The sequence below is a fragment of the Rattus norvegicus genome, chromosome 11 (genome assembly GCF_036323735.1).
Source record: "Rattus norvegicus strain BN/NHsdMcwi chromosome 11, GRCr8, whole genome shotgun sequence".
Classification (NCBI taxonomy): domain Eukaryota; kingdom Metazoa; phylum Chordata; class Mammalia; order Rodentia; family Muridae; genus Rattus; species Rattus norvegicus.
In genome coordinates, this window is record NC_086029.1 from 93,957,293 (window position 1) to 93,984,304 (window position 27,012).

General features: G+C 44.7%; 1 protein-coding gene and 2 long non-coding RNA genes across 12 annotated transcripts in view; 1 reads left to right on the forward strand and 2 right to left on the reverse strand.

Annotated features, from left to right (window-relative positions):
* LOC120095699 (uncharacterized) overlaps window positions 1-1,826 on the reverse strand; it is a 38,675-nt gene extending 36,849 nt beyond the window's left edge. For both annotated transcript variants that reach the window (XR_010056201.1, XR_005491487.2), the window contains exon 1: window positions 900-1,826. This is a non-coding gene — a long non-coding RNA (uncharacterized LOC120095699). The remainder of the gene's footprint in view (window positions 1-899) is intronic.
* A 6,829-nt stretch (window positions 1,827-8,655) lies between these two features.
* Window positions 8,656-15,696, reverse strand: LOC102547398 (uncharacterized). Of its 2 annotated transcripts, XR_358422.5 has the most exons (3): window positions 15,610-15,696; window positions 9,922-10,024; window positions 8,656-9,806 (listed from the first exon to the last, which is right to left on the reverse strand). It is a non-coding gene; the product is annotated as an uncharacterized LOC102547398 (long non-coding RNA). The 2 variants fall into 2 exon arrangements; XR_010056203.1 differs by lacking the exon at window positions 9,922-10,024 and having other exon boundaries at window positions 15,610-15,695.
* A 2,590-nt stretch (window positions 15,697-18,286) lies between these two features.
* The window catches only part of Abcc5 (ATP binding cassette subfamily C member 5), a 96,081-nt gene continuing 87,355 nt past the window's right edge, over window positions 18,287-27,012 (forward strand). For 5 of the 8 annotated variants that reach the window (XR_010055932.1, XR_010055931.1, XM_039087905.2 and 2 more), the window contains exons 1-2: window positions 18,287-21,088; window positions 24,328-24,505. Coding sequence is in view for 6 of the 8 variants with exons in the window: in XM_039087905.2 (XP_038943833.1) it covers window positions 24,377-24,505 (129 nt within the window). In the remaining 2 variants the exon portion in view is untranslated. 8 annotated transcript variants of the gene reach the window in all.

The window sequence follows — 27,012 nt, forward strand, 5'->3', positions numbered from 1 at the left end:
AGGTCCCACACCCTGGTGGGGGGCCGAGTCAGTCGTTATGTTCCAAGAAGGTAGCTAGGAAACTTGCCCCCGGGCTGAACCCTTGGGGGGCCGAGTTAGCCGTTATGTTTCAGGAAGGTAGCTAGGAAACTTGCCCCCGGCTAAACCCTTGCCATATTAGAATCCACCAATTATATCCCTGTAACCATGCATCTGCTTCTGTATGCTTGCTTCTGCTCCCCAAAATCCTATAAAAGCCCATCCTTGGTTCCGTGGTGCGCGCCAGTCCCCCGAGTGACTGAAGCGCCCGCAGGTGCCTGTGCCTGTGTATCCCGACAATAAACCAAATCTTCTTGCTGATTGCATCCTGTGGTGTCTCGGTCTGGTCTTTGGAGTTGGAGGGTCTCCATCCCGAGGGAAAGTTCTCCCTGAGAGCTTTTCAGTATGACCCTAGGCTGGGTTAAACCAGAGCTTAAGCCCTACTGCTCTGCCTCCCCATCATTGGGTTTTACAGATGGGTGCCGTCGAGCCATTCGTTTAATTGATTTAATGCTGGCTGTCCTGGAACTCACTGTGTAGACCAGACTGGCCTGAACTCGCAGAGATTCACCTGCCTCTGCCTCCCAAGTGTTGTGACTAAAGGTGTGAGCCACTACACCCAGCCGTTTTTTTTTTTTTTTTTTTTGTTTTTTGTTTTTTGTTTTTTTTGTTTTTTAAAGACAGGATCTCAGGGCTGAAGAGATGGCTCAGGGGTTAAGAACCTTGGCTGCTCCTCCAGAGGACATGGGCTCAGTTCCCAGCACCCACATGGCAGCTGACAGCTCTCTGCAACTCAGTTCCAGGGAATCCAACTCCCAACCCCCACGAATAAACAAACAAACAAACAAACATCTGGTGATATGGGCTAGCCTTGAACTCACCATTGAAGCCAAGGATGACTTCGAATTCCTGCCCTTTCTGCCTCTGTACCAGGTGCTGTGATTAGAAGTATGATCCACCACCACTCCTGGATTCCCATTCTACTATCCTTGACCAAGAGTAGAGTCTGCTTCACTGTTTACCCTCTTTTTTTTTTTTTTCTTTCTTTTTTTCGGAGCTGGGGACCGAACCCAGGGCCTTGCGCTTGCTAGGCAAGTGCTCTACTACTGAGCTAAATCCCCAACCTGCTTCACTGTTTAACTGCAGCTCAGTCTAATACTGTCGCTTTCACTGGCCTGCCCTCAACGACCTAGCAGCAGCTTACGTCATCACCTGCTACTGCCAGGTGCACCAGGTTCTCCGGTTCATCACATAAAAGTCTCCGGCCACTTCCGGGTTTCTCTCTTCCCCTTCTCTCTTGCCTGCCTGCCTGCCTGCCTGCCTGCCGTCTCCATCTCTTCTTAATGTCCTCACTCGATGTCGCCCTTCACTCTTCCTCCTAGCCCAATAAACCTCTTCCACTAGATTTGCTGTGTGGTTTGATTTCTTAGCAGGATACCTTGGCATGGCCTGCCAGGCTTACCCACCCCGGTGCTTTATCGCATCAACACCACAGTTTGAAGAGAGGACGAAGGACCCAATTTGGGAGCCAAAGCCAGGAACATCGCTGTCCTTTCTGGTAGCCCTGTTTGTAAAAATCTGTGAGTTTGGGAACTGCAGTAACAGATGCAGTAATTTACTTAGCTGCATATTGGAGGTCCCCGTCTGAGGACTGTGTGTAACAGTCGATTTTCAGCATGTTCTGGACATGCCTGGAGAACTGAAGGTGGTGAAAAACGACTTAATAAAAAATTCTTCAAACGGAAGAGCCGAAGATAAAACCGGCGGAGAGAAGAGAGTTAGTAGAGAATAATGCCCCCCCCCCCAAAAAAAAATGAAGGGACAGAAATTTAGTTTAAGACCTGGAGCTAGAGGAACACGGGCGACGCGGAATGCTGCAGGAATCCCTACAGACTGCTGAGCCCTAGCAGGAAGGAACAGGTCCCAGGATGTCCTGTTGACTCAGCATCCAGCCCTGCGGTGGCTTTGATCCTTGATCAGCTCTCTGGCAGCAAACATGGTGGGTTCTGGCAACCCCACTACCTCTTGGGCATCTACAATGACCTGACAGGGTTGGAGGGTTTGCAGAAGGGCAGCGGAGAGAAGTCAGAAAATACTATTGAAGGAACAATTCTCTTGTGCACCTTACAACCCGGTTTCTTGAGAGCTAGTTTGGAGGTTCTCGCAGGGGAGCACAGCTACCAGCAGACCCTTGACTAGAAGGTCCTCCTCCCCTGTGCGCATGGAGCAGTGACACAGGCTGAGCCAATCAGCCAATCAGTCAGATCGATGGGAGTGGCAGAACGACCTGGTTTCTGAAAGGGAGTAGCAGAAGCTGGATAAAGTGGAGGGTACCGTCAGCTGCTGCTAGTCCAGAGACAGTGGAAATTACTTAATCCGTAGTTTTGAGACCAGTGGAGACAAAACGGAGAATAGGATAAGTGAAAAAGAAAAGAAATCGTTGCTGAGAGTACAAGACCGTGTTTGAGTCGTATGTGAGTTGCTTCTCTGAATGTCAACAGTTCAGTGACCAGTGGAGCCTTGTGCTTGCCTAAGGCAGCTCATGGGAGAGATGGGTCAGTAGAAAAAGATTTTCCGATTGGTAGGGTCAGTGCTGGGAGCAGGATTCCCCTTCACGTGGAGCATTCATGTTTCTCCCGTGCCAAGCAGACGCCGTCTCAAATGTTCTTTCTTCAGCTCCGTGCTCTTAGCATGAATGTGAAGCATAGATCAACGCAAACTGCAATGTAGACGCTGTTAACAATAATCTAGGATTATGCTAACTCTGTAAGAGCTTAATGATGGATGAGTCACCTGCCAGGCGGTGACAGAAGACACAAAAGGGCTTTGTTCTGGAGTATTATTAACTCTGAATCTTAAATTAGGGAAGCTGGATTTTTGGACACTAATCTGTATCATAATTCTTTCTAATAGGCTTTGGTGCCTCCTCTCCCACCCTTCCCCATTTTCACATGCCTAATAAATTAGATGAAAAGGAGACTCTCGGGCCAAGATTTTTTTTTTCTTTTGTTTTTGCAAGCGCAGTGAACTTTATTGATATTCAAAAGAGTGGGGCTACCTAAGGCCACTTCCTTCTTCTGTGGTCTGGGATGGAAACTGAGGGAGAAGCTCAGTGTTGGGGGCTGAGTTGGGACAGGGGCCCCTCAGCAGCTGAGGGCCTCTGTTTTCTTCTGGTATTCTTTTTTTTTTTTTTTTTTTTTCGGAGCTGGGGACCGAACCCAGGGCCTTGCACTTCGCTAGGCCATCGCTCTCCCACTGAGCTAAATCCCCAACCCTTTCTTCTGGTATTCTTGAGGGTGGGGCTGGTTATTGATGGGAACAATATCCACTTCACCAGAGTTGAAGGCATCCATGGTGACTAGTCATCTAACACAGCCAAATCTGCTCACTCCAACCTGTGCTGCGGGAGACAATGGAGCTGCCCCTGGAGTACAGGAGGACAGAGACTCTCAAACTTTTTAACTGTGGGAAGATCTAGGACTTTGTGCAAAGGGGATTGCTGAAGTGAGTCCATCAAGAAAGTACTTTGGGAACAGAACCCTGGGAGTCAAGGAGACAGGACTTCTGAGATAAAGGCAAGGACCCTAGGGGCTTTCGCCAGCCTTTCACCCACCTGCCTCTGATCAAGGCTAGGCCTAGTTCTGTTCTCCACCCACAGTTCTTGGGAGGAGCAGGAACATTTTTGGAAAACTGCAGAATATACTGACTGTCACCTGACCCTCTGGTCTCAGAGTCTGAATGCATGTCATGATCTGCCCATGCTTGCTAGCCAATAGATTCAAAGGTTAATATGCTTAGCCAATAGGTTTGAACTGAAACCTTGCTGATGTAACCTGTACCCCTAAGAGGTATAAAAACTGCTTGTTATAGCCATTCAGGGTCGCCTTCTAGTCACTCACTACAAAGGGCTGATTGAAGGTCGACCCCAACGTGCTGGAAAATAAACCTCTTGCATTTGCACTAAACTCCGTTCTTGTGTCTCACTTGGGGGGCGTTTCCTGTTAGTTAAGACTCACTTCGAGTCTTTCAGAGGTACTCTGATACAGGAGCTAACACCTTTCTCAGAGGTATAGAAACTATCTTTGTCTGGTCTGAAACGGCACAGAAGGCCTGGATTTAAAATGAGGTTGTGTCTAGGCCCACGAGGTTCACATTGAGACAGGCACGTGTGCTTGGGTGGTTTCTGCAAGCATGAGGTTATCCCTAGGGAGTTCCCAGGTGGACATCTGCCTAGATGCTCAACAGGACAATGACAGTGGAAGCCGAAGAGGCCATGAAGATCAGGTACAGGGGGAAGAGCAGGGTGTCCATCAAGTAAGAGCAAAAGTCGAAATGGTACTAGACTAGACTGCCTCGTGAGGCAGCTACATGTGCCATCTCTCGACACCAAACAGGCAGCTTACAACTGAAGCCTGTGCCTGCCATTCCAAGACTGGGGCAGATCCCAAGGAACCACACCCATCTCGCCCTTTGTCTCTTCTTGCTTATCCTTTTAAGGTCTGATCTCTAGTGACTAATGGTTTCGTAGGTAGACACTCAAGGCATGGGGAGGGAAAGTGGATGGTGACAGATGTTTTGTGTTTTTTGGGGATTCAAAATTGTTATGTACTTACCTTAGTCAGTGTTCTATTGCCGGGAACAGCTTGCCTACAGTTCAGAGGTTGAGTTCATTGCTGGGGTTTGGTTACAATGCTTTCTCTTAATTGGGCTCCCCAAATCACATGGGAATCTGCCTGTCCAGACACTTAAGGTCCCTGTTCCCAATTGTTTTTTTGATTAACAATAAAGAGCCAACAATCAATGGCTGGACAGAGTGAAAGAGGCAAGATTTTTAGAGTTCCTGGGCAAGAAATGCAGGGGAGAGGAAGAAGGAATTCTGCTGTGAGAGGGGTGTAGGACCTATCACAACGGTGAAGGAGAGGAGGGTGAGACTGTTGAAATGTAGGTACAAAGAGAAAGCAGCCCCATGGGAGGGCAGTCCCGAAGGAGGCAGGGCAGCAAAGATAAAATACAGATTTAGAAAGTGTTAACTCAGGAATACTGGAGGGGGGGGAATGAATGCCAGCCAGGGGGAGGTTCAGGAAGTGCTCAACCATTGAGCTGGTAAGGTATATTCAAAATCAATCAATCAATCAATCTCTCTCTCTCTCTCTCTCTCTCTCTCTCTCTCTCTCTCTCATTTGTGAGTCCAGGACTCTTGGGTGGGTGCAGAGTGTGCCTAACCTGCCAGGAGCTCAGTGTGGATTACCAGTTTACCACTATAGTCCATTATTAGCATAGTGGGGAGCATGGCAGCTGGAGGGCAGACGTAGCCGAGGGTTCTACATTCAGGTCAGCAGGCAGGAGGGAGCTGGAGGGGGGCGGGTGGTACTTTGGGCTTTCTGAAATTTCAAAGTTTACCACTATTGCCCCTCCTCCAACAAGGGCACACCTAATAGTGCCATGCCTTGGTGAGTAAACATTCAAATCTATGACCCTATGGGGGTGGGTGGGGGTCATTTTTATCCAAACCACCACAGCTTCTAAGACTTTAAAAAAAAATCACTTTTACATCTTTGTAAAAATAAACACAGAGCTGGAGAGATGGCTCAGTGGTTAAGAGCACCAACTGCTCTTCCAGAGGTCCTGAGTTCAAATCCCAGCAACCACATGGTGGCTCACAGCCATCTGTAATGAGATCTGATGGGGTTGGGGATTTAGCTCAGTGGTAGAGCGCTTGCCTAGCAAGCGCAAGGCCCTGAGTTCGGTCCCCAGCTCCGAAAAAAAAAAAAAAAAAAAAAAGAAAAAAGAAAAAGAAAAGAAAAAAAAAAAAAGAAAAAAAAATGAGATCTGATGCCCTCTTCTGGTGTGTCTGAAGACAGCTCATATATAATATAATACTCATTATATAATAAATAAATCTTTAAAAAAATAAACACAAAAATTCCTGCTCTTTAAAAGCTCCAGTAGTAGTGGGAGAGCATCCTCATAGAGGCAGGGGGAAGGGGTAGAGGATAGGGGGTTCGTGGAGGGGAAACCGGCAAGGGGGATAACGTTTGAAATGTCAATCAATAAAATAAGCGGAAAAAAAAAAAACTGGGGTTGGGGATTTAGCTCAGCGGTAGAGCTCTTGCCTAGCAAGTGCAAGGCCCTGGGTTCGGTCCCCGGCTCTGAAAAAAAAGAAAAAATAAATAAAATAAGCAATACAAAATGGGAAAAAAATGTTCCAGTAGTGTTTAAGGAATGGGAGCCTGTGTTCCCCCCACCCCCCACCCCCCAGAAGGTTTATCTGATGGGTATTTATTGACCGCTAGGTGCTGTTCTAGAACTGGAGGTTTATCAATTATAGATCCAACTTCTGGAGCTTGCATCGAGCCTTGGTTCTTCAGCGAACATTGTAACCATGGCCTCGGAGTGCACGAAAGTAACTTGATTCTTCTGGTTGGTGACCACAGTCAATGTTCATTGCTGACTAGAGGGGTGCTGGAAACACACATGCGCTCTTGTTCCAGCGGGCTTCTACGGTGTATTTGAGGGATCACAGAATATTTTCTTCATACCCAGTACCGCGTTTTCTCCTTCCAAGGAGGTCCCAACAACTCAGCCCTCCCTCTTTCTTAGGCCATCTCAGTTTTGGTTTCTGTCTCTCCCACAGAATTCTCCCTTCTACTTCTCCACCAATATCTGAAACATTGTAACTATCCAATAAACTGTCTTTTAAAAACATTTTTATTGGATCTATTTTTTAGTGTGTGTGTGTGTGTGTGTTTGTGTGTACACCCAAGTCACCCAAATGTTATAGTGGTCACATGGAGAGAAGAACTTGCACATATCAGTTCTCTCTTTCCTTCCACCATATGGGTCCAGGACATTAAATTCAAGATGGTTTTCAGACTTAGTATCTATCTATCTATCTATCTATCTATCTATCTATCTATCTATCTATCTATCTATCTATCTATCATCTATCTATTAATTATCTATCTATCCATCCATCCATCTATCTATTATCTATCTATCCATCCATCCATCCATCTATTATATCTATATTTTTTTATTATTATTGTTGTTTTGAGACAGGGTTTCTCTGTGCAACCTTGCTTGTCTTGGAACTAACTGACTCTATAGACCAGGCTGGCCTTTAACTTAGAGATCTGCCTGCCTCTGTCCCCCCAAGTGCTGGGATTAAAGGTGTGTGTCATCATGTCCATCTTTATCCTCTATATTAATTAGTTTTCTACTGCTGTGGCAAAACACTCTGGCCAAGGAAATTTACAAAAACTTATAAAAAAAAGTATTTGATTTGGGGCTCAGAGCTTTAGAGGGTGAGATTCCATAATGGTAGAGCAAAGGCATGGTAGCAGGGACGGCTGAGAGCTCACCTATGACCAGCAAGCAGGAGGCAGAGATGGGCTTGGGAATGGTGGAAGTCTTTTGAAACCCGAAAGCCTACTCCTAGTGACACATGTCCCAACCAGTTCCACCAACTGAGAATCAAATGTGTGAGCTGATGGGAACCACCCTTTCCTCTAAGCCGCCTCACATAGCCTCTAAAATCTGTTGTTTTAAATCAAATCTTAGACCCCAACGACTACATGGTGTTCTTCCTTCCGGATATGATTTCTTTCTTGATTCTTTCAGTCCTAATATAGCTCCTTGATGAGGAAATCCTGAAGCCACAGGTTCTTGGATGTCATACTGATATAGCCATACTCACCTGGGCTCCACCTTATAAATGGATTGAACAAGATCTAGAGAAATCATGGCATGAGAGAAACATGGGGTTGGGTCTCCTTTTAATCTTCCCTGCAGTTTTATACTCCCCCAACAGCCCCGCTCAGGCCGTTACTTTCTAGTCACTTCTGGTGACCTTATTGAAATGTCACTAACAAAGTTTTGGTTCTGCTCCTCCCTCAGTATTTTCGGGAGATCTTGAACTTGCATTCTAGTTTGATATCTGCTGCTGTGACAAATACTATGACCAAAGCAAGTTGGTGTTGTTTGGCTTACACTTCCAGGCCACAGCACATCACTCGGAGACCTCAGAGATGAAGCCTACAGATAGGAATCTGGGAAGAGCATTGCTCGATGGAGCTCTCACTACCTTCTCCACACAGCCCATTCTCCCACGGATGGTGCCACTCACACTGAGCTGGACCCTGCTCTATTAATCAATAATCAAGACATTCCTTCTCAGACAAGTCCAACAGACCAACCTGAAAAGGACAATAACTCAATTAAGACTTTTTCCCTCGAGGTGATTTTAGGCCAAGTCAAGGTGGAAGAGATAACTGAGCCTCCTAGATATATCAATTTAAATATCAGTGTTCGTGACCTTGACTTATGCTGTGTTTTCCTTGTGTTCCAGCTTTTTAATCCTTGACAGGAAGAATTATCAGAAAGTTTGTATTTCTTCATTGTTCTTACTGTCTGATCTTGACTAACGTAGGGATATGTCCTTGCTAGCGTTAGCTGTCAACATCACAGACTACAGTCATCTGAAAAAGGAAGCTTCAATTGAAGTATAACCTCGATCAGGTTGAATTATGGACATGTCTATGGGAAGGTTGTTGATTTTTTTAATCGATGTAGGAGGGTCTAGCCCAATATTGGCAGTGCTATCATTGGTCAGTATAAGAAGGCTAGAGAAACATTAGCCTGCATGTAAGTGTATCTTTTATTTACCAGATATAAATGTCTTGGAGGCTTTCTGCTGAATAAGATCACCTTTCTAGTTTTTTTTCTGATCTCTGGCTGGTTTACTTTAGCTGTCCTGGCTCAAACTTGTCTCCAAGCTGGCTGATTCAATCTGGCTTCTCTTGGCTTCTCACTGATTTGCTCTGCTTGTCCTCATAACTAACTCTGCCAATTCGCTCTAATACTCTGGCTCCTCCCTATTCCTTAGCTTCTACTGCCATCGTTGACCTGCACTACATGAGCTTCGCAGACTGAGCAGAGCTCACAAACTCAACTGTCTTGCATGTACTGCACTGACTGAAACTGATTCCCAACTGTCTACCTCTGCCTGCACTGCTCCGAAATGGCTTCTCTTTCCTGTGCTGTTCTCATGAGAGTTGGGCTTATCCAATCTCAGACTTGTTCTGTCAAATTTTCCCCCTGGTTCATCACTTTATCTACCCCGCATCACTTTCAAGCACAGCTGCTTCCTTCTACAAACTTGCCTTACCTTCACTATTAGGGATTAAAGGAATGTTCTAAGGGCATGCCTGTATTCCAGTCAGAGGGATTCCAGTCCAGGGTGTGGTGTGTGTCTGCAGTCCAGCTGATCACATATGTCTAGAAGGTTGTTGGATAGGATCCCTTGCCAAAAGAGCCATGTTGCTGGATTAGCATTCCTCTACAGCAGCAAATGAGCAACACGCATTGCCTCCAAGGTTTCTGCTGTACATCCTTGGCTGAGGTGAATTCCTTAGCTGGAGACAATGCCTCCTGTAGTAGTACACAGTTTGGCCTTCGGGTTCCTGCCTTGACTTCCCTCAGTGCTGCAGTGTACATCAGATAAACCTTTCCTCACCTAAGCGTCTTTTGTGCACGGCGTTTGTGATAGCAAGAGGAAGAGGACAAGAAAGGGCGCCTTGGCTCAATCTAGCGTAGTTGGAAGTTGGGGCCACCTGAAAAAGGGGAGGCAACAGAAAACAAGTGGGTGCATCCCCTCATAATCCATTCATCACGGGATGATAGCTCCTTCAGGGTCATTAGGTCCACGAAGGCAGGCCCAAGGACAGATTTCCCGAACTCACGCTCCAGAATATTCCATGAATATTCTTGACTTTTGGAATCATGAGCTCCTGAAAAACATAGGTAATATAGATGATTATATAGGTATATATGTAGGTATAATCATATATATATGATTATATAGGTAAGATAGATAATATAGATGAATTGAAGGCAGCTGAAAACCTGGTTGGACGGCCCAGTGGGAAAGCTTCTTACATAGAGTCTCGAAAGGAACGGGCTTTACCCTCTCTGATGTCACGGCAATGTTCAGTCATGTTTCCCCATCCTGGAAAATGAATCCCCATTGAGGGGAAAAAAAAAAAAGGAAGAATAAAAGAAAACCCTTGAAATAATCTTCCAATATAAAACTTGATTTGCTAACCATTCTCAGTGTACAGTTCAGGAGGATTAAAGACACTCTCCTTGTTGTCCATTACTGTCACCACCCATTGCCAGAATGGGACAGACGGTCAAAGTGAAACTCTAACCCATTTAATAATAATTCCCGATTCTTCCTCCCTTGACCCCTAACAACCACCTTTCTATTTTCTCCTCTGTGATTTTGGCTATTTTTAGTATCTCACATGAATTGAATCATACACTTTCCATCTTCTGTGCTGGCTTATTTCACACAGCATAATATCCTTAGGGTCTGTTCATGTTGGAATATATATCACAAGTTACTTCCTTTTAAAGGCTGAATAGTGATCCATTGTGTACATATATATGTGTATATACATACTGTAATATTGCATGGATATATATACATACACCACACATATATATATATATATACATATATACACACATCATATACATACACACACACACACACATATATATACACATATACATATATATGTACACACATACATATACATCTCCTCCAGAGAGGCAGACTCTGTAGACCAGGCTAGGCCCAAATTCAAGTACTGGGATTGCAGGTATCCACCTCCAAGTCGACTTGCTCTCATGTATAATTCTTGTGAATAATTCTGATATAAATCAATCTTTATTGTCTCTCTCACACTCTGCTTTTTGAGACAGGATCCCTATGTAGTCTTGGTTGTCCTGGCATTTGCTATTTAGACCAGGCTGGCCTCAAACTCACAGAGATTGTCTTGCCTTTGCCTTCTGAGTACACTGCCATTCCCAGCCTAAATTATTAATTTACTTTATGGGTAGAGTTGCTTTGGCTATGCGTAGGTATGAACTGCTCGTCGGTCTGTGCACCACATGTATGCAGTGTCAGAGGCCATACGATGATGTCTGGGCCCCTGAGACTGGAGTTACAGATGATTGTGAGCCTCCATGTGGGTGCTGGGAATTGAACCCAGGTTCTCTGGCAGAATAGTAAGTGCTGTGAACCATCGAGCCGTCACTCTGGCCCCTCAGTTCTTCTCAGCATACAACTGGAAGTAGAATTACTGAGATATATGGCAATCTTGTTTATTTTTTTTTAAAGATGTGCCTTCTCTTTTTTTAAGATTTATTTATTTATTATCTATAAGTGCACTGTAGCACACACCAGAAGACACACCAGAAGGAGGCATCAGATCCCATTACAGATGGTTGTGAGCCACCATGTGGTTGCCGGGAATTGAACTCAGGACCTTTGGAAGAGCAGTCAGTGCTCTTAACTGCTGAGCCATCTCTCCAGCCCTTTATTTTTATTTTTTGGGACAGTGTTTTGGTAGACCAGGCTCTCTTTGAATTTGCAGAAATCCTGCTTTCATCTCCGGAGTGCTGGGATTACAGGTAGAAGACAACACACCCGGCTTATTTTGGCTTTATGAAGAAATGCTAAATTGTCTTATGCAGCGTCTGCAGTCTTTACATTTCTGCCGACAGCACACAAGACTCCAACCTCGCTGGGCTTTCCTTTTCTCTGAAGTCGGGTCCCTTGGCCCAGGTTGGTCTCCAGCACACAGTCTCCCTGATTCGACTGGGAATTATAGGAGCGCATTGCCGTAGGTGGATTTGGTTCTTTAAAGAGCCATCTTGCTGGGCTTGAAATGGGACCTCATTGTGGTTTTTATGTCTCTTTCTTCACGCAGGAGTGTGCTTTACCATTGCAATATTGGTTCAGGATTTACCACTTCCAGAGTGAGCGAGATGTTGGTCTGAATGGGGTTGGTGTAGTTGCTACTTGCATGATGCTTGTTCTGTCAAACACACCAGAATCCACTCCATGCCTTAGTCTGAAAACTAATGGTGAAAGTGGTGCCCCTCCCAGTACAGAGCAGGGAGTGACCCTATAAAGGGGGTGCCTGATTTGGGGCCTGGGGAATGTTACTGCACACAGAGAGAGCTGGGGGGGGGGGGGATAACTACATCCAAGAAAGCACAGGAAATAAGTAATTCCACACCAGCAAAAGCAAGGAAAGAACACACACACACACACTCCTCCCACATCAAAATAACAGGAAATAACAATCATTGGTCATTAATATCTCTCAGCATCAATTGACTCAATTCCCCAATACAAAGACACAGGGTAACAGAATTGATGTGAGAACAGGATCCATCATTCTACTGCACACAAGAAACATACTTTCTCAATAAAGATAGGTAGACATTACCTCAGAGTGAAGGACTGGAAAAAAGTTTCCTAAGCAAATGGACCCAAGAAGCAAGCTGGAATAGTCATTCTAATATCTAATAAAATAGACTTTCACCAAAATTAACCAAAAGAGCCAGGGAAGGACACTTTATACTCATCAGAAGAAAAATCTACCAAGATGGTATCTTAATTCTTAACATTTCTGCCCCAAACATATTTGTAAAAGAAACTTTCCTAAAGCTTAAATCACACATTGAACTCCACACATTAGTAGTGGGAGACTTCAACACCTCACCAATTAACAGGTCATCCAGTCACAAACTAAGAGAAATAATGAAACTAAGAGACATGATGAATGAGATAAACCTAACAGACATCTACAGAATATTTCACCCAAACACAAAATAATATACCTCTTCTCAGCACCTCACGGGATTCTTCTCTAAAATTGATTGTATAGTTGGTCATAAAGCAAGCCTCAACAGATACAAGAAAATTGAAATAATGGTTTGATTCTTATCAGATCATCATGGATTAATGCTGGACTTCAACATCAGAAACACCAGGAAGCCTACACACTCATAGAAACTGAGCAACTCTCTACTTAATGATCTCTGGGTCAGGGAAAAAAAATAAAGAAATTTAAGCTTTCTAGAATTCAATGAAAATGAAGGCACATCATACCCAAATTTATGGGACACAATGAAAACATTGCTAAGTGGGAAGTTGGTAGCACTAAGTGCCTTCATAAAGAAATTAGAAAATTCTTATACCAGCAACTTAAAACTTCACCAGAAACAAAAAGAAGTAAGCGTTCTGAAGAGGAATACATAAGGGCAGGACATAATCAAAATCAGGGCTGAAATCAATCAGTTAGAAACAAAAGAAAATAATTCAAAGAATCAATGAGACCAAGAGATGGTTCTTTGAGAAAATCGACAAGAGAGATAAATCCTTAGCCAAGCTAACCAAAAGACAGAGAGATAGTATCCAAATAGATAAAATCAGAAATGAAACAGGAGACATAACAACAGATCCTGAGGAAATTCAAAGAATCATTAGGTCTTACTTCAAAAGCTTGTACTCCACAAAATTGGAAAATCATAATAAAATGGATAGTTTTCTAGACAGACACCAAAGTTAGGTCCAGATCAGGTAAACTATTTAAGCAGCTCTGTAACCCCCAAAGAAAGAGAACCAGTCATTAAAAGTCTCCCAACCCAAAAAAGCCCAGTGCCAGATGGTTTTAGTGCAGAATTCTACCAGACTTTCAAAGAAGAACCAATGCCCATACTCCTCAACACTGACAAACTCATTCTATGAGGCCACAGTCACCCTGAGACCTAAAGCACACAAAGACTGAATGAAGAAAGAGAACTTCAGGCAGATTTTTTAAATGAATATTGATGCAAAACTACTCAATAAAGTCTTGCAAACTGAATCCAGGAACACATCAAAGACATCATTCATCATGATCAAGTTGGCTTCATTCCAGGGATGCAGGGATGGTTCAATATATGAAAATCCATCAATGTAATCCACCATATAAACAAATTGAAAGAAAAAAAAATCACATAATCATCTCATTTGATGCTGAGAAAGCCTTTGAGAAAATCCTGTACCCCTTCATGTTAAAAAGTCTTAAGAGAAGTCAGAGATATTGGACACATAATCAAACACAATCAAAGCGACACACAGCAAACCAATAGTCAACATCATAATGAATGGGGAGAAACTTAAAACATGCCCACTGAAATCAGGGAAAAGACAGAGCTTCCCACTCTCTCCCTATCTATTAAATGAAACTTGAAATTCTGGCCAGAGCAGTAAGACAAGTAAGGATATCAAGGGGATGCGAACTGGGAAAGCAATAGTCAAAGTATCTTTTGAATAATATGAAAGTGTACCTCAAAAATTCTACCAGGGAACTCCTAGAGCTGATAAAGTTCCAGCAAACTGTCTGGATACAAAATTAACTCAAAGAAATCAGTAGCCCGCCTTTATACAAATGATAAATTGGCCAAGAAAGGACTTAGGGAAACAACATCCATCTTGCTGTGATTCTAACCAAGAAAGTAAGAGGTCGCTATGACAAGAACTTCAAGTCCCCGAAGAACGAAATTGGAAAAGATATCAGAGGATGGAAAGATCTCCCATGCTCATGAATAGGCAGGATTAACATAGCGAAAATGGCCATCTTATCAAAAGCAATCTACAGATTCAATGCAATCCCCATCAAAATTCCAACGCAGTTTTTATAGACCTTGAAAGAGCAATTCTCAACTTTATATTGAAAAACAATAAACCCAGAAGAGTCAAAACAATCCTGAACAATAAAAACTATGGGAGGAGTCGCCATCTTTGACCTCAAGCTGTACTACAAACCAATAGTGATAAAAACTGCCTGGTATCGGTACAGAAACATATCCAGTGATCAATAGAATTCAATCAAAGACCTAGAAATAAATACACCTATGGACACTTGATTTTTGATAAAGAGGCCAAAGCCATCCAATGGAAAAATGAAAGCATCTTCAACAAATGGTGCTGGACTAACTGGATGTCTACCTGTAGAAGAAAGAAAATATATCCATATTTATCACTCTGCAAAAACTACCAGTCTAAATGGATTAAAGACCTCAGAATAAAACTGGACACATGAAATCTCATAGAAGAGAAAGAGGGAAACACTCTTTTTTTTTTTTTTCTTTTTTTCGGAGCTGGGGACCGAACCCAGGGCCTTGCGGTTGCTAGGCAAGCGCTCTACCACTGAGCTAAATCCCCAACCCCGAGGGAAACACTCTTAAATGCATAGGCACAGGAGACAATTTTCTGAACAGAACTCCAATGGCTCAGGTTCTCAATTGATTATCGGCACCTCATGAAACTGCGAAGCTTCTGTAAGGCAAAGTGTTGTAAAAATATAAAAAAAAAAAATGTGAGGTTGCCTTTTATCTCACTAGGTCCACACCACAGTGTCCTAAATCGTCTGCTGGATATCTTAATTCTCAGTCAGCAAAGCGTCTCACCCACTCTGCTCCATCCCATATCACATTGCCAAAGGCCTCTCTCTGAGCCTGGTAGCAATCTCTCTACCTATCTAGTTCCCAAGGCAGGTTTCCATGCCAGAAACACACATCCCAACTCTGTGGCAGCCCAGCCCAGCCGCCACACACATTCTTACACTTAAATTGCTACATGAAAGAACACACAACACAATAACCTTTGGCCAAATGATAAGATATAATTGCCCACCTAAACATACAAAGCCCAGTACACATCCATTCCTTAAGAACATTAATAACAACCTGTAAATACACAGAGTGGAATCTTAACATCAGCTTCCATTTTCTCTCTGCCATGACTGCCCTCTCTCTCTCCTTCCTGTCTCTTCCTCTTTCCGTCCCAGTCTCCTCCTCTTCCTTCAAACTTTTCTCCCACCCACCCTTCCTTCTCGTCCAATGACAGACCTCCTTCTATCTTGTATCTGCCTCACCTGTGACATCATCCCACAGCAAAGGACACTGTCAATAAGACAAAACACCAACTTACTGATTGGGAAAGAATATTTACGGGCTGGGGATTTAGCTCAGTGGTAGAGCGCTTGCCTAGCAAGCGCAAGGCCCTGGGTTCGATCCCCAGCTCCGAAAAAAAAGAATAGAAAAAAAAAAAAAAGAATATTTACCAGAATATTTACATCTGAGAAAGAGCTAATATCCAAAATTTACAAAGAACCCAAAAAGTTAGACTCCAACAGCCCAAATGAAAATGGGCCACAGAAAGCATTCTCGACAGAGGAATCTCTTTTTTTTTTTCGGAGCTGGGGACCGAACCCAGGGCCTTGCGCTTCCTAGGTAAGCGCTCTACCACTGAGCTAAATCCCCAGCTCGACAGAGGAATCTCAAATGGCCGAGGAGTACTTAGATGTTCAAAGTCCTTAGTCATCAGGGAAATGCAAATCAAAACAGTTCTGGGATTCCAATAGCACATGTTGGTGAGGACATGGAGCAAGGGGAACACTCTTCCACTGCTGGTGGGAGTGCAAACTTGTACACCCATTCTGGAAATCAATTTGGTTGTTTCTAAGAAAACTGGGAATAGAGCTACCTTAAGACGCAGCTTTACCACTCCTGGACACATACCCAAAAGATGCTCCACAAAGACACTTGGTCAGCTATGTTCATAGTCGCTTTATTTGTAATATCCAAAAACTGGAAACAACCTATATGTCCCTCAACTGAAGAATGGATAAAGAAAATGTGGTACATCTACATAATGGAATACTATTCAGCTATGAAAAGCACAGACATAATGAATTTTGTAGGCAAATGGATGGATCTTGAGAATACCGTCCTGAGTTAGGTAACCCAGTCCTAAAAGAAATACATGGTATGTACTCACTTATAAGTGGCTATTAGCCATAAAACACAAGTACCATGTACACTCCACAGACCCAAGGAGGCTGGACAGGAAGGAAAGCACAAGCAAGGCTTGGAAGGGGAAACTGAATGGTCATGGAGGGCAGATGGAGGGAGAGAACTGGGTGGGAGAGGGAATCAGGAGGGGAATGAGAGGATTTGGGGTTGGGAAGAGACCTGGGATAGGAGAGGCACCCAGGAATCAATGGGATTGCTCCCAGCTGTGACATACAGCGTTGGGGATATGGAGCCTGAGAGGCTGCCTTCTATGGCCAGTCAGTAACCGCAGAGTGATAGGGATACCCACCCACCCACAAAAGTTTCAATCCAGAATTTACATTATCTATAAGAAAAACAGGGATTAGGGATGGAGAAGAGACTGAGGGAACAGCCGACCAATAACCAGCCCAACTTGAGACTCATCCCACGGACAAGCACCAATCCCTGACCTTATTAATGATATTCTGTTATCTTGCAGACAGCAGCATGGCTGTCCTATGAGAGACTCCACCCAGCAGCCGACTCAGGCAGATACAGACACCCACAACCAAACAGTGAATGGGGCTTGGGGATGCTTATGGAAAAACAGGAGGAAGGATTGCAGCCTGGATTGGAACTCCACAGGAAGACCATCAGAATCAATTAACCTGGACCCTTGGGGCTCTCAGAGACTGAACCACAACCCAAAGAACACATAACAGCTGGACCTACGCCTACCGCCACACATATGCAGTAGATGTGCAGCTTGGTCTTCACGTGGGTCCTGAATAACTGGAGTGGGGGCTGTCCTAAAAGCTGTTGCCTATATATGGAATATGTTCTTCTAACTGGGCTGCCTTGTCTGGCCTCAGTGGGAGAAAATGCACCCAGCCTAGCAGAGACTTGATGTGCTAGAGTTGGGGGAAACCCTAGAGGGCCCCCACTTACTCAGGGGAGGAGTGTTGGGGGAAGGGTTGTGGGAGGTGGGTGACTGGGAGGAAAGCAGTGCTGGGGATGAAAACAAATGAACAAAAACAAACAAACAAACAAACAAACAAACAAACAAACAATCTATCACTGAATGTAACTTAGGTACCAGAGCGCTTGCACATCATGCTCGGCTCAGTCCCCAGCACTGTGTATCACTTGTAATTCCAGCACTAGGGAAATAGAGACAGGAGGACCAGAGCTGCGGGTTTCCTTTGCCTAAATAGCAAGCTCGGCTTCTGAGATCCCAGAGATTCTGCCTCAACTAAGCAAAGAAAAATCAGTTATAGTTTGTGGCTTATCTTTTCAGTTAAAGACATCTTGCCTGTGTTAAAGCCTGTGTAACTGTCTAACCGTTTTAGGTTGCTAATGTTGCTACACGGAAACCTTCTCATGCCTGAGTTGACTGCATATTCTGTGCTTTGAAGCTCCTGGGAGCCAATCACAATAAAGGTCAGTTAGAACTGCTTTTACAGCAGCGAGCCACAGTGATCCTGGACCTGAGCCAATGGCCCGGCAGCACTTCCTGCACCTGTGTATGAGCTTTTACGTTTTTTGTTTTTTTTTTTTTTTTTTTTTTTTTGCTTTTGTAAGCTTCTCCTGGGATGGACCCCAACATAAGAGAGACGCCTGCGCCAATATAAGAAGTTATTTGAAGTAAGACTTCCGTTTCGAGTAGGGATTGAATAGTTTTAAGTTCCTAAGAACTCCCTGGGAGTTGACGTTCTACATGGCAGAAAGAGATATATGTACATGTGTAACCGATATCCTGGTTGGTGAGTTCAGACATGGGTATTAGGCGATGTGAGTTGTTCCACCAGAGATGAATACCCCAGCCAATGGGAACAGGAAAAGTGTACAACAGAGAGAGACATGTTCCTAAGGAGATCCCCTATCCCTAAATCCTGATTGGTGGAACAATTTGGCACACATGTTTGTGGATTTCAGACTTAAAAGCTCTGTAGCGCTCAAGGTTGCAGTCACCTTCTGAGTCTGGTCTTTGGCCCTGATCAATCAGTACTGGGGCAAATGCTCAATAAATTATCCTTGTCTGACTGAGGTCAGTGTTTGTGTAGTTTGTCTGCCGATTCCTGGACCCCAAATGTATTTTTTTTTATTATTTTATTAGCTTTTTGTTATTGTGACAAATACCCAAGAAAACATCAACTTAAAGGAGAAAATACTTATTTTGGCTCAGATTCTCATCCATGGTGTACTGGTTTTGTTACTATGGGCTTGGCACAAGGCTGAACATCATGGCAGGGAGCCTATAAAACAGAAAGGGGCCGGGGCTGGGGATTTAGCTCAGTGGTAGAGTGCTTACCTAGGAAGTGCAAGGCCCTGGGTTCGGTCCCCAGCTCCGAAAAAAAAGAACCAAAAAAAAAAAAAAAAAAAAAAAAACCAGAAAGGGGCCAGGGATAACATACATCACTCAAAGGTATACTTCTAGTCACCTACTTCCTTTAACAAGACTCCAAGTCCTAACATTTCACTAGCTTCCAATAGTGACAGGGAACCATGCATCAATCAATATTAAACCACTCATTGAGTCAAGAGTCTTCATGATCCAACATCCCGAAAGGTGAGCTCTGAACACTGCTCACTTCCTGAGCCTTCTGGGGATACTTAGTGTCCACACACAACGCCCATCACTATCTTTTGTCAACCTTAAGAGGTTCTCCCCTATTCTCAGATTCATAAGGGTATTTCACGTTTTCTCCAAAAGTTTTCAACTTCACAGTTTGCTTCACATTTAGATGTTTGATCTGCCTGGGACCTGGTATTGAGCAAAGCGTTTCCTTTTATATGGATAACCAATTGTCCTAGTATTTTCTACTTGCTTCGTTTCCTTGCTGACTTGTACAATTCTGTTACACATGAAATTTACAGTTATGCAGAAGTCTGTTTCCTAGAGACCTCCCTCCCCTTTCCAGTGTCTAACCATGTAACTCTGACTACCCTGAAACTCACACAGACCCATTTGCCCCTCTGCCTTCCCAGTGCCACCGTTAAAGGTATGTTCTACAATGCTCCATCTCGCCTTTTACTTTCTATGTGGCCCCGGCTGGCTCAAATTCACAATTCACCTGCCTTTACCTCCTAAGTGCCGGGTTGATGGAAGTACGATACTCTACCATGCTTTTCCTACACTATAATTTTACTTGTGCGTGTATGTGTATATGTATGTGTGTTGTGTATATGTGCAAGTGTGAGTGCCCATTCTCACCTAGAAGTCATAAGACAGCTTCGGGCATCCTGTTTTACTCGGGTCTTATTGTCTTAAATTAAGGTCTCTCCTTGCCTGTGCAGCTTGCCTGGTTGCCCCCAGGTTCAAGAGATTCTTCCGTTTCTGTTCCACACAGCCCTAGCCTCGCAGTGAAAGCGCAGCCACACCTGGGTTTTTCCATGGTGTGGAGGATTCGAACTCAAATCCTCATGTTTGATCTGCATGCGCTCTTAACCACTGAACCATCTTCCCAGCGCCTAGGCTATTAATTCTACAGAACCGGTCTATTACTCCTTCTGTGTGTCAAGTAACGCCCTGTCAATAAGTCCAGCCTTACGGCAGTGTTGACAGTAGCTAACTAGGTAGTTGCATGGTGGGCAATCTATTTTGCCTTCTGTTTAAGTCTCTTAATGAGTAACCATAAACAAACCCTGGGGGACTCTAAAGGTGGGGAGGCACTCAACAGAGTAGTCCTTATATTACGATACTAAAATAGATAAAATAGAAAAATAAAACGACTAATGCCCCCGGAGCTTCACTTTTATTTATAAAAACTGATTAACATATCATTTTGACATCCCTTGGCACTTTGGAAATTCCTTAGAAGCCATGCAGCTGTGATAGAGAAGACAGCCAAAGGTATCGTTCATTCAGAACGTGGAGGACTCATGCACCAGCTAAGTGACACCACAGCTTAGAATTGGGGTTGAACAGAAGCAGGCTACGATGACCTTCACGATGTTTTCTGGCACGTGGAACCGCCGCATAGATTTGGAAGTTCTTGACTTTGAACCTCTGGTTGCCAGAGAATACAGCGCGACCAGCCACCCCGACCCAGCTGCCCAGCCCTGGTGACTCAGGACGGCAGAGAAGATTCCAGACCCGGTATCAGAAGCCGGGAAAGGATGGGGCAGCACGGGATGCGTGCGGGCACGGTGAGCAGCCTGCACCCCCGGGCATCAGCGGTGCTTCTGGGAAACGTAGTCTTTTGCGGTGTGCGGCGCCGGGGGCTGCCGGATGAGGGACTACGATTCCCTTCGGTCTTGCGCAAGCTTTGTGCATCGCGCTTGCGCATTGTGGGGGATTATGCCGCTATAAAGGCTTGTTTTGCTCCGGGTCCGATGTTCGCGAGCGTGCCCGGGCTGTTTGCTTTCGTGTGGGGAGGCTGGGATGCAGGTAGGTAGCGGTTCTTGCCTTTTCCATGCAGTGTCGGATGCTGTCACAGGCTCACTCCTTTGGGCTCTCCGAGGCGTGGTGGGAGATGGGAAACCTTGGACCGGAGAAACGGGGCCTGTCTCGCCCTGATCTGCGCCGTTCCGGGCTTGTTGGCGAACTCGCGGGCTGTGCCCGGGGTCTAGGTGTTAGAAAGCCGGAGGGGAGGTTTAATGGGTGGTCGCGGCAGGCTCCACTCTCGGCGCGGCCACCAGGGGGAGCTGCGTTCGCTCTGGGTGGGTCGTGGAGCCTGTGCTCGCCAGGCCGGGGCTGGCGTGGGAACGCCCTAGGGCCGGGTGGCGGAGCTGTCCAGAGAGAAGCCCCAACCTCCCTCTGGTACTGGAGGCTGACTGTCAGCCACCCACTACGTAAGTAATTTTCTACGATTTTTTGTTTGTTTGTTTGTTTTTGTTTTGCGACGTATGTGGAGGTACGTGGCATCAGCACGCACAGCGAAGCTGAGGCAGAGCCAGGATGGGAGCCCAGATCTCCTGTCACCGGTGTCCTTTTCAGTGCTGACACGCAGAGCAGCTAGTGGCTTTGTGTTTATAACACCTGGATCTGGTGTTTTCATACAGATGTGGAAGTTCGATACAGACGGGCATAGGAATGACCTGGGAAGTTTGAGTTCCGAAGGGAGAAATGGATAGGTTTTACTGGGGTCTCTGGAGTAAGTGACAGATGAGGGAGTTTGGAGGGAAAGGTGGGTCCTGGGGGCGTGGTAATTGGACAACCTTCAGCTTCCTTGCTTCTGTAGCTGCAGGACATGAAGAAGCTTCCTGAGGCGCCTAAAACCTCTGAGAGATGTTGTGATAACATAACTTGGAAACAGCAGTTTGGCTAGTTACAGTTCTCCAGTCCTACGCAGTGCCCCTCCCCCTGCAGAATCGTCGCGTCCACCCCTTTATCACTGCAAAGGGAATTTTTAAGCAAAACCAGGCGGCCCCCAACCCCATCAGTTTTGGGTTGGGGTATTAATGCGAGAGCCCTCACTTCGTTTATTCTCCTTTCTCCCTTTACAGCTCTGGCTTAGATGCAAACATGGGGATTTCCTAGTCCTGATACATGAGCCCTTAGCTTTGGATCTGGCAGGGCTGGGGACTACATGGTTTATCCTTGAGCCTAAATTAGCTTTAGTTTTTAAACAAAGAGTTTACATTAACTGCAAGGGAAAAGTCCAGAAAATAGGGAAGTACTAATTGCTCGAGTTGTGCCAGAGAGGGGCCTGGTGTAGTAATCCTTTCTAATGGATTGCTTCATACCCATGTTCATTCCCCACGGAGCACTACTCCGGCCAGCCTCTGTGTGTTGTGCCCGTCGCATCCCAGACACACAGAAGGTGGTGTCCTCCTTGTGCTCAGTGTGACACTAACTTTATGGCTTCTCAGGTGTTTGCATACTTAGCGCTTACCTTTTTCTTTTTTTTTTTTTAATGAAAGTGAAGCTGTAGCAATGTTGTAGCTCACAGGGGTCAACAGTTCCCCATACCCTTCCTATAGAAACTAACTTTGTCTGGAAGGATAGGGGTGTTAGAATAGGCCACTGAAGTCCCATCTCATCTCGCCATTCAGGAAAACAGTTGTTTTCTGTCACAAAACTTACCCCGGGTCTTTGCCACCACAGCCTGTGTGTGTATACATGCTACAGGTTCTGATATCATAATATATGATTGAAAAAGCATTGCCTCCTAAAGCCCTTCGATAACTTCGCCTGTTCTTGACGGGTTTGGTATTGTGACTGGGTTCCCTCGGACTCCTCCCTTTTAAGCTCCCCCAACCCTCTCTTGCCTGATTTTGAAGTAGCAGTAATCTTCCTCTTCCAGAGGACAATGGCAGATGCCAGATCTGTTTATAGCTTAGCTTTCGTAAGGCCTCTGAGACACGAGCACTGTTTTTGCTTAGTAAGCAGGTTTTGTTTATGGTGTTCACAGTCGTTGGGCAAGGTGCTCTTTTTTTTAGTAAACAACTTATCTGTATCAATTTCCGGTGTTTGAACCAGAATTCTGACAAGCAAAATGTCTGGCCCTCGTTGGAGATTCAAGGGGCTTTAAATTTTTTTTTTTTTTTACTTCCAGGACTAATTAGTATTTTTCTTCTGATGATTTAAAAATGAATGACAGGGGCTTGGGATGCTGGATGCTGGCAGAGTGCTTGCCTGAGATGTGCAAAGCCTTGGGTTTGATCCCTAGCACCAGATAAACCAGCCACAGTAGAGCAGTTTTGAAACCCCAGCCTTTGGGGTGTAGAATCAGGAGGGAGGATCAGAAGTTCAAGGTCATCCTTCCAAGACCTAGATCAGGAGGCCAGCCTGGGCTACTTGAGATCCTGTGTCAAAAACAACAAATAGATTACAGTTGTCAAAATTTTGTGCTGCAGGAGACACAGTCCTTAAGCAGTTGCCATCATGGCTGGACTTAGGGACTACAGCAGCATGGCCATACGTCTGCGGTGGTTTTATATCTGGCGTTCGGGAATCTGAGCTTCTGACAATGGGGGAACCTTTTAGAGGGGCAAGTGTGCTTTGGTTTTTTAGAAAGTGGCCAGAGGGCCAGTGAGATGGCCTGCTGCCAGGCAGAGAACTGGAGTTCCATCTCCGGAACCTGGATGTTAGAAAGAGAGAACTGACTTGCAAGTTGCCCTTTGATCTCAGGGCACATGGTTGTCTTTGTTTTCTCTGTCTGTCGCACACAGAGTAAATAAAACAAGTGCAAACTTTTTAAACAAGTGACCAGAGTTGATGCAGGATGTTGACTGGAATTAGCCAGGCAGGCAGTGATGTAGAAACACAGAGCAGAGTTTTAGGAATGGACCAGGCAATACTTAAAAAGATAGAACATAGATCTTTTTTTCTTGTATTTTTTGAGACAGGGTTTCCCTGTGTAGCCCTGCTGTCCTGGAACTAGCTCCATAGACCAGGCTAGCCTCAAACTCAGAGATCTGCCTGCCTCTGCCTCCCGAGGCCTGGGATTAAAGTTGAGCACCACTGTGCCTGGCTTGGTAATTTTTCTTGATGCTAGAACCTTCTTCTCATTAAAAAACAAAAAACAAAAAAAACAAGAAGCTGAAGGGGTATTTAAAATAGTTCTGTAGCGTATTGGTGAAGAGGTGTCAATGTTTTTGTTCCTGTTCCAAAGCACTTCGGCATTCCGAGCATGCTTTGAGCATGATTAGGAAGTGTCTGCTTCTGTAAAATTTTAATTTCAGAAATTCTAAAGTGAGAGGAGCCTGAGCCCTGGTCCTGTGTGGAGTGAAGATGAAGGATATTGACATGGGAAAAGAATACATCATCCCCAGTCCCGGATACAGAAGCGTCAGGGACAGAAGCACTATCCCGGGACAACACGGCGATCGTGAAGAACCCAGGTTCCGGAGAACAAGATCAGTGAGTGCTTCCTTCCCCAGATTTGGTTCCTACACCGTATCTTCTTCTTCTTCTTCTTCTTTTTTTTTTTTTCATATGTTACATATTTTATCACTTTATCTTTCTTTGTTGGTCTTAGGTCAGTGTTAAGATTTGTGATTCCTCAGCTGTGGAGTGCGGCTCAGTGGTAGAGGACTGAGTCTCCATGAAGCCCTGGGTTTAGTCCCCAGCACCACAAGAAGGAGCTTGTTCAGTTAACAGGATGGAGAAGTTGTCTTGTGTTGCTTGTGTGTGTGTGTGTGTGTGTGTGTGTGTGTGTGTGTGTGTGTGTGAGAGAGAGAGAGAGAGAGAGAGAGAGAGAGACAGACAGACAGACAGACAGACAGACAGACAGACAGTGACACAGACAGACAGGGTCGCACTATGTAGCCTGAGGTGAGAGGTTTGTAGCACCGTGCCTGGCTTCTCTCTTTTTCATTGACTCTTTTTTTCTTACCTGCTGAAAATCCCTTGATTAAAAAGACGAGTGGGGATGTAGCTAAATGGTAGAGCTCTTGCCTGGTATATATAAAGCCGTGGGTGGGTTTGGTAGCCATAACTGAATAAAGAAAAAGACAGACAGGTTGGGGTGGGGTTAGGGAGGGGAGAAAGCCAGAGGACAGTGGGAATGTGGACCATTTCTTCCATATACTCCAAATGTTTTTTGTTTTTGTTTTTTTCTCATGTCTTTGTTTTCTGTGCTTAAAATAGGAATTATTTTGCCAGGCACACACGACATTGTGTGCCTTTTAATACTGGCACTCAGAGGCAGAAGCAGGAAGGTCTTACAAGTGTGAGGCCATCCTGCTCTGGATAGTAAGTTCCGGAATAGCCAGGGCTACACAGAGAGACCCTGTGTCTTATATGGATTACTATTGCTGACATGAAATACCATGACCTAGGCAAGGTGGGAGGAAAGGGTTTATTTGGCTTACACTTCTATGTCATTCACCTAAGGAAGTCAGGACAGGAACTCAAGCGGGGCAGGAACCTGGAGGCAGGAGCTGATGCGGAGGCCATGGAGGGCTTCTTAATAGCTTGCTCACAGTGGCTTACTCAGCCTGCTTTCTTATAGCACTCAGGACATCAGGCCGGGCATGGCACCACTCATCATGGGCTGGACTCTCCCCCCATCAATCACTAAGAAATTACCCTACAGGCTTGCCTAATCTGAGAGTGGCATTTTCTCAATGGAGGTTCCCTTTAGTTTGTGTCAAGTTGACATAGAACTAGCTAGTCTACGCAGTCAACAAAGCGAAATGAGAAAAGGAATCAATTCAAGAGGATGGTTGGAATAATTATTCTGGATAGCCGTGGGATAATCGGTAAGCTTTGCACGTGAATTTATGGACAAAGCACTTTTGGTAATGATCTAATTTTCCTCCGATAGGAATACCAAGATACATTTTAATTTTTAAGTTAGTGGGTGTGGGTTTTTTTTTTTTTTTTTTTTTTCTGGTTTAAAGTAAAAGCATTATATCTTTCCTGGAATTGCAAAAGAAACCAGTAAGGTAGGAAGGCATCTAGGATTAGGGAGTTTCAGGTTTATGCAATGTGAACACTTGTCGAATGTTTGCTGTGTGAGCAACCGTCTCCTCTTTGCCATGTGAACACTAGTCACGTCACGTCTTGGGTGGATGAGAGCCATTGCTTGTGTCAGTCAGTTTTTGTTGTTGTTGTTGTTAATGGGCGTCTCTGTGCTCACTGTACTAGAGAATTAGAAAATGCCTCATCCTTCCGTGTCCAGTGCTTCTCGGGACCAGTTTTGTAACTCTGTGTCCCTACTATCTACATCTCGTGTTAATCAAACATTTCCTGAATGCATGTCTAGTACTTGTCAGGAAATTGTCTGGTAGTTAGGTCTGGAAAAGCTTTAAGGGTACGTTGGAGCAGGGCTTCGAAGCATGCTGAGGAAGTCTCTCAGGCAACAGGGATAAAGGCGTAGAGGGACAGGCAAAGGACATGGCATGTGGACCTTGAGTAAGCTGCTCATTCATTGTGCCTTATGTACAGTCGGGTTAAGTGAGATAATACATGTAAGATACTGCGAGCGGTGCCTGGCATGGTCAGTGCCAGTAAACAATTTGCTCTTGGACTAGTTGTCCATGGTGTGGCATGTGTGAAGAGGGTGGGTCAGGGAATGTCTGCCTGCCATGCTAAGAAGTCCTTTTTTGGGGACGGGGAGGGGGGGCATTAGGAAACTGTTGGAAATTAATGAGATTTAAAAATTGATAATTTTGAGATAACTAAATTTATATGGGCTATTATAAAAAATAATAGTGAAAATCACTTCCTGATTGACAGTGACCCAGGACACTGATTTTATTAAAGCTTCAGGAGTTTGGGTTGAAGAGACAAGGTCTTCTTGTGATGTTATAATGTCGTTATGCAAGATGTTAATACTGGGGGAACCTAAAAAAGGAAGTTTTTGGTGTTATTTTCTGTAGTCACATGCAAGTAGATGAATAAATAGAGACTAGAGGACAATG